This window comes from Triticum aestivum, chromosome 5D (genome assembly GCF_018294505.1).
Source record: "Triticum aestivum cultivar Chinese Spring chromosome 5D, IWGSC CS RefSeq v2.1, whole genome shotgun sequence".
NCBI lineage: Eukaryota > Viridiplantae > Streptophyta > Magnoliopsida > Poales > Poaceae > Triticum > Triticum aestivum.
The window spans coordinates 356,741,741-356,748,294 of NC_057808.1; the positions used below are offsets into that span (position 1 = coordinate 356,741,741).

At 50.6% G+C, this 6,554-nt stretch overlaps 1 protein-coding gene across 1 annotated transcript; it reads left to right on the forward strand.

The window, feature by feature from the left end:
- The first annotated feature begins 3,763 nt into the window (after window positions 1-3,763).
- LOC123121731 (GDSL esterase/lipase At5g33370) lies at window positions 3,764-5,214 on the forward strand. The gene is made up of 2 exons (XM_044541756.1): window positions 3,764-4,226; window positions 4,332-5,214. The coding sequence occupies exons 1-2, from the start codon at window positions 3,852-3,854 to the stop codon at window positions 5,064-5,066; spliced, it is 1,110 nt and encodes a 369-aa protein (XP_044397691.1). The 5' UTR covers window positions 3,764-3,851; the 3' UTR covers window positions 5,067-5,214.
- Window positions 5,215-6,554: the final 1,340 nt, after the last annotated feature.

Genomic DNA, 6,554 nt, shown 5'->3' on the forward strand with positions numbered 1-6,554 from the left:
CCAACAAGTACCTTCGGAGACACCTGTAGAGCACCTTTATAATCACCCAGTTACGTTGTGACGTTTGGTAGCACACAAAGTGTTCCTCCGGTAAACGGGAGTTGCATAATCTCATAGTCATAGGAACATGTATAAGTCATGAAGAAAGCAATAGCAACATACTAAACGATCGAGTGCTAAGCTAACGGAATGGGTCAAGTCAATCACATCATTCTCCTAATGATTTGATCCCGTTAATCAAATGATAACTCATGTCTATGGCTAGGAAACATAACCATCTTTGATCAACGAGCTAGTCAAGTAGAGGCATACTAGTGACACTCTGTTTCTCTATGTATTCACACATGTATCAAGTTTCCGGTTAATACAATTCTAGCATGAATAATAAACATTTATCATGATATAAGGAAATAAATAATAACTTTATTATTGCCTCTAGGGCATATTTCCTTCATTTTGACACCTTTTTTTTATTTTTTATCAAGTTTCAAATATAAAAACTTTAGGCCACAATATGAAGTTTTACCAAGTTTCATTTGCTTTTAGGGGTTTAAGATTAGGTATTAGGGTTTAGGATTTCAGTTTTAGTTTTGAAACTTGTTCAATTTACCATTCGTTATATTAAGTTTTCATAGTTAAATTTTCTAAAGTTTTTAAAACTTGTCAAAAAGTATTCAAAAGTGAGTTTGTTTCAAAGCCCTCGCCACAAGGAGCACTAATATGCAAACGAAATATAAATTTTTCTTTTAGTCGAAAAATGTAATAGATTCAAATTTGCAAGTCAAAAGGAAAAGTATGAAAGATGGGCGGGTGGAGCATGCATTCTCTGCCAAAAGTTGTATCAAAGCTGGATGATCATACATGTCGTAGTTAAACTCAGTCACGAAACAACTTAGTCCCTCCATTTTTATATACAAGGCCACAAACCCATATTACAGGTACCAAGGTAAAAATCGATGCAATGTTGAAGTCAATGTTGCAAGCTAGTTTGTCACCTTGTTTGTCGTGTTAATTAATGTGGGTTTTCTCTCCCACCAACAACAAGCAAACCTCTTACTCCTTATTGGTTGATTAATGTTGGGAATGCAAGCCAACCTTCTCACTTCTACATGCATGCAATCAATGTTGCCTCGATTAATGTTAGTGGCCTTGTATAGTTGCAAATTGTAAATTTGGTAGTGGCCTTGTATACAAAAATGGAGGGACTAAGTTGGCGCAATCATGTGGTTGGATGCATGCGTGCCCCCGCCTCTCCGTGTCACAAATTCTCTCTCTCTCTCTCTTGCAAATCTAAGTTCCTATACTGTCAATGTGTCAATGCATATTCTGATTTGATTTCTGCCTGAAATACAACAACATGACAGCACTTAACAATAACCGGATGGAAAGAAGCTCCTCCATCGATGATTGGCGTGGCGGCATGCGTGCATGCAGTTATTCGCCGATTTGTTTGAGTCAGGGTTTCCATCTATCTATAGTATGCTGGGCTGGGCAGGCGGGCAGACATGAAGCGAGGAAGAAGGGGAACCGTGGAATCCGATTAAATGGCCTGAAAAACGCGGTGCCGGTTTGTTACGCAAGGACAGCTTCTCCTGTAGTGAGATAGGCCTGCAATTACACCTAGCCTTACGACCACATTTCAACATGCACAAAAGTGTATAGCTAGCAACACCTATGGCATGTACGTACATCTGCCTTTCCTCACTCTTTTACTTTCAGGTTACTGGTGTCGGTGGAAATGGAGCAAATGGTAATTATTGGTGTCGTGTGCCAGTTTCAAGAAGACAGTAATACGAGATATGATGCGGCCTTCGTCTTCGGAGTAGTTATCATCATGCATGCGTGGTGATCTTTTATCGAAACGGGCGTGTATCAATCACAATTCACAAGTCGGGCGCTTCATGCATAGAAATGTCATTCAGTTTATTCAAAATGCCATTCAGTTCAGTTTCCCCTGGCACTGGATATTGTACTGAGAGTGACGCGAGCGAGTTCTGGATAAAGATCATTGTCGCCTCAATGGAGTTTTGTGGTCATTGTCAACATACGGGTTTCACTAGCTAACATCATGATCAGAAAGTCTACTGCATGGTGCAGTATCCCATCTCAAATATATAGCCTTCTCGTGGATTATACTCCCTCCGTTCCTAAATGTAAGTCTTTTCAGAGATTCCACTACAAACTATATACGAATGCTCCCGTGGACAGGGGAAAACCCTAACCTCTCGCGGCGCTCCCGTGGGCGCTCCGAGGGGAACCCATCCCGGCCGCCGCCTCTCTCCTCCCTCCTCTGCCCACCTCCCTCGCCGCCGCCCGGTGGGGCCGCCGGGCGAAGCTCGGCCGGCCGGGGCGGCGGCGGGGCCTTCCTTTCCCCTCCGCCCATGGTAATGACCGGCGCGGGACGGCTTCCCGAGCGGGGGCGCTAGCCTATGGCAGGGGCTAGCGGCGCGGCGGCGCTCCGTCGGGGTGGCCTGCCTTGGCGGCGACCTGGTGGGCGGCCGCGGCGCGGCGGCTGCGGCGGGTCAGATCGGGCGGTGGCGGGCCGGCACGCCTCCGGCTAGATCCGCGCGGATTTGGTCCCTGGCGGTAGCGAGCGTCGCGGGGTGGCGGCGCAGGTCCTCGTGGGCTCTGCATCGAGGTGGATTGCAGCCGCGTGGCTGCAACCACGTGGTCGGCCGGTCTGCGCGCGGCGGCAGTGGGACTTAGCTCCGGCGTCTGCTCGTCGGCGGCTTTCTCGGACGGCGACCCGTGTACGAGAGATGGAGGTCTTCGATCAGATCTGGGTGAAAACCTGCTATTGGCTATTGCCAAGGCCGGCGATGGCGACGCTGTCTGCATCGTTCCTTTCCTGAAGGCATCGTCGTGGAGAAGTTCAAGGCCACTCTCTGCTACCTCCGGGGGAAACCCTAGATCAGTAGATCGGATGACGGCGGCTCTCTGGTGTCGTTTCCCCCCTGGGGGCGTCATTCTTGGAGGTGCACACGGGCTCGAGGGACTAGAGGACGGCGACTTTGGTGGAGCGGTGCTTCATCTTTCACATTGATGGTGGCGGATCTCGGCGGCATGGTGCTGTGGAGACTCGGCGTCTGATACGCGGAGATGGACTCGTGCAGGAGGAGGAAACTGTCTGGCGTCATGGGGACGTCGATGGCAGAGTGGCCAGACAAGGTAGAAGCCTCAATATGATCTGAAGACGGACCTGTGAAAGATGGCGGCGACGACACACGAGTGCGTCTGACCGGATTGTGCCCCAGACCCGGTATGTGGCTCGGCTGGGGCTTCCGAATGAGTTTCGGCTTCCGGCTTTTGATGTTAGGCTTAGGTGAGTGGTTTGGGTAGTGGCCCAGCTAGCACCCCCTCATCATTTTGGATAGGAGTAGCGACATATGTTGCCAAGATGGTGGTTTCAGACACATTGTTGTAACACTTTGTACGGTCCTCCAGAATAATCAATAAAGTGGCCGTATGCATCTCCCAGATGCAGAGGCCGGAGGTCATCCTCCTTTTCTAAGAAAAAATATAGACATATTTTAGATTGTAGATTCACTCATTTTGCTTCGTATGTAGTCATAGTGAAATCTCTAAAAAGACTTATATTTAGGAACGGAAGGAGTATATGGTAAACCGAAAGATACAGCATCCCTCTCGAGGGTCCTCAAAAAGTTGCCATGATAACTACTCCTACTCGAGATGGCCATTGGATCGACCGGCAGCGACGCATGCTGGGAATGCACTGCACAGGCTATAAATACAGCTACCCATGGACATACCATGCAGTGCAAGGCGCAGTCCATCGAGCAGCTACTAGCTAGCAGCGATCAAGCCAAGCTAAGCTTAGCCACGACAAAGATATGGCTGCGCTTGGCGTCCTCCTCGTGACGATGGCAGCAGCCATGGTAGCAGCGGCTGCGGCAGCAGCAGCAACGGCGAGGGCTCCTCGTCCCTTCTTCGTGTTCGGCGACTCCCTGGTGGACAGCGGCAACAACAACTACCTGGCCACCACGGCGCGCGCCGACTCGCCGCCCTACGGCCTCGACTACCCGACCCACCGCGCCACCGGCCGCTTCTCCAACGGCCTCAACGTCCCCGACATCATCAGCGAGCACCTCGGGGCCGAGCCCGTGCTGCCCTACCTCAGCCCCCACCTCGACGGCCACAAGCTGCTCGGCGGCGCCAACTTCGCGTCCGCCGGCGTCGGCATCCTCAACGACACCGGCATCCAGTTTGTAAGCTCAGCTACTTCGCACCTCTTGTACTACGTGCCTCAAATTGCAAATACAAGGAACGAACGAACGAACGAATGCGTTGCATATTTGGCTTCGGCCCTGCAGGTGAACATCATCCGCATACAGAAGCAGCTGCGCTACTTCGAGCAGTACCAAAGCAGGGTGCGGCGGCTGATCGGCGAGCCGGCGACGCAGCGGCTGGTGCGGAGCGCGCTGGTGCTCATCACGCTCGGCGGCAACGACTTCGTCAACAACTACTACCTGCTGCCCTTCTCCGCCAGGTCCCGCCAGTTCGCGCTCCCGGACTACATCCGCTACCTCATCGCCGAGTACAAGACCATCCTCCAGCAGCTCCACGGCCTCGGCGCCCGCCGCGTCCTCGTCACCGGCTCCGGGCCCATCGGCTGCGCGCCGGCGGAGCTCGCCACGCGGAGCGCCAACGGCGAGTGCGACCTGGAGCTGCAGCGCGCCGCCGCGCTCTACAACCCGCAGCTGGTGCAGATGACCAAGGACCTCAACGCTCAGTTCGGCGCCGACGTGTTCGTCGCCGTCAACGCCTACCGGATGCACATGGACTTCATCTCCGCCCCGGCGGCGTACGGCTTCGTCACGTCCAAGGTGGCGTGCTGCGGCCAGGGCCCGTACAACGGCGTGGGGCTGTGCACCGCCATGTCCAGCGTCTGCCCCGACCGCTCCCTCTACGCCTTCTGGGACAACTTCCACCCCACCGAGAGGGCCAACCGCATCATCGTCAGCCAGTTCATGGCCGGCTCCCCGGACTACATGCACCCACTCAACCTCTCCACCATCCTCGCCATGGACGCCGCCGCAATGCCATAATCCATTACCCTACTAGTGTATTTTTCCCTATCTTGGTGTGCCGGTAGCATCCGTGTGCAATAAAAATTGCTGAATAAGCAGAGTATCTGTCCTCTTAATTCGACCGAGTAGTCAATAAAAATAAAGCAACTATGTTATTTTTTGTTTATCATCCTCTTGAAAATTCTGCCTCCAATCATCTTAACTATGATCAGTCACTGGATATAAGAAATGATCCAAAATGGAAACACCTGGGGACAGTATAGAGTATACCACTCTGTTCTGTAGCAATGCCAGTACAAGAACCACTCCCGCAATTATAAGAAGTGGTCTCAAATGGTAAGGCAACTCAAGTGTAATCCATGACACATTGATCATACAAACAAAACCATTTCAAGACACAGGGTAATCAATGTGGCTTTCAGTGTCCATGGCTGAGGGCGAGGCTATCGTTGCGGTCTTGGCTCCCATGTTGTAGATCATGCTTGAGCTTCAGAAGCTAGTGTAGCCTTGCTTTGCCTCTACTACTGGAGTAGGAATGAAATGGAGAGGAAACTTTCAGCTTTTCTGGTGGGAAACAGAAACGGAGAGGAAAAATGAAAACGGAAATAGAAGTGGAATTTTTTACGCGGAAACGAAACTGCGTTTTACAGTGGAACAAGAACGCAGAACTTTCCCTTTTAAATATGGGCATATGGCTATTTATTAGCCCAACGAAAACACAATGAGCGGAATGGCCCATGTGTGGCCCAAGTACCGTGGGTGTGTCACTGGAGCACTATTGTAGTTTGAGTTGCACTACCATGCCGATGTTTTTGGTTGATTAGTGTCTTCAAGTTTTTCTGCTGCCAAAGTTGAATATTTTTGTTGCTTTTCTTGTATTTTTTCTATGGTTCATGTGGCCTTTTAGTCACGGTGTACACTTACTTCTGTCTCCATGTCCACTCAGTATTCACTTTGTTTTTATTTCGGTAATATTTGTTTCCTTATTATTTTGGGGGTTTCTCTATTCGTTTCATCTTTGCAAAAAAAATGAAATCAAATGTGGCAGCACCCAGTTTCGCTCTGTTTTCGTCCTATAGTGAGGCATACGAATGTGGACTTCTCGGTGACCTCGTGTGAGGTTTTGGATTCGCCTTTGTCATGGGAGCAGGTGCAGGTGAACACGTCTGGGCGCTCAGTTGTGCCTTTCGCACAAACTCCACCCCATCAGCAAATAATGTCGATTCTCTCTTCACAAAAGAACTTTGCGACGTGCTAAACAACTTGGAGGTTCCTAGCCCTGGATTAGGAAGGAAGGTTGCTTGCCTCCTGGCGGGAACGACAATCAGGGGCCAAAACAATAAGGTCGGCGATTGCCCTCGGACCAGCATCCTGAACGAGAAGCCACTCATGTGCAAAGGCAAGAACAGTGGCGTCATAGGAAAGGCGCCCCCGGATGCTTGATGGATGATCTTCGGTCTCATGACTCGTCCTCATGGTTTTGGTCATTACCGTGGTTTTGGTGTT

Coding starts and splice junctions, on each gene's coding strand:
- LOC123121731 (XM_044541756.1), top strand. CDS start 3,852: ATGGCTGCGCTTGGCGTCCTCCTCGTGACGATGGCAGCAGCCATGGTA. Junction 4,227..4,331: donor ACGACACCGGCATCCAGTTT/GTAAGCTCAGCT, acceptor TCGGCCCTGCAG/GTGAACATCATCCGCATACA.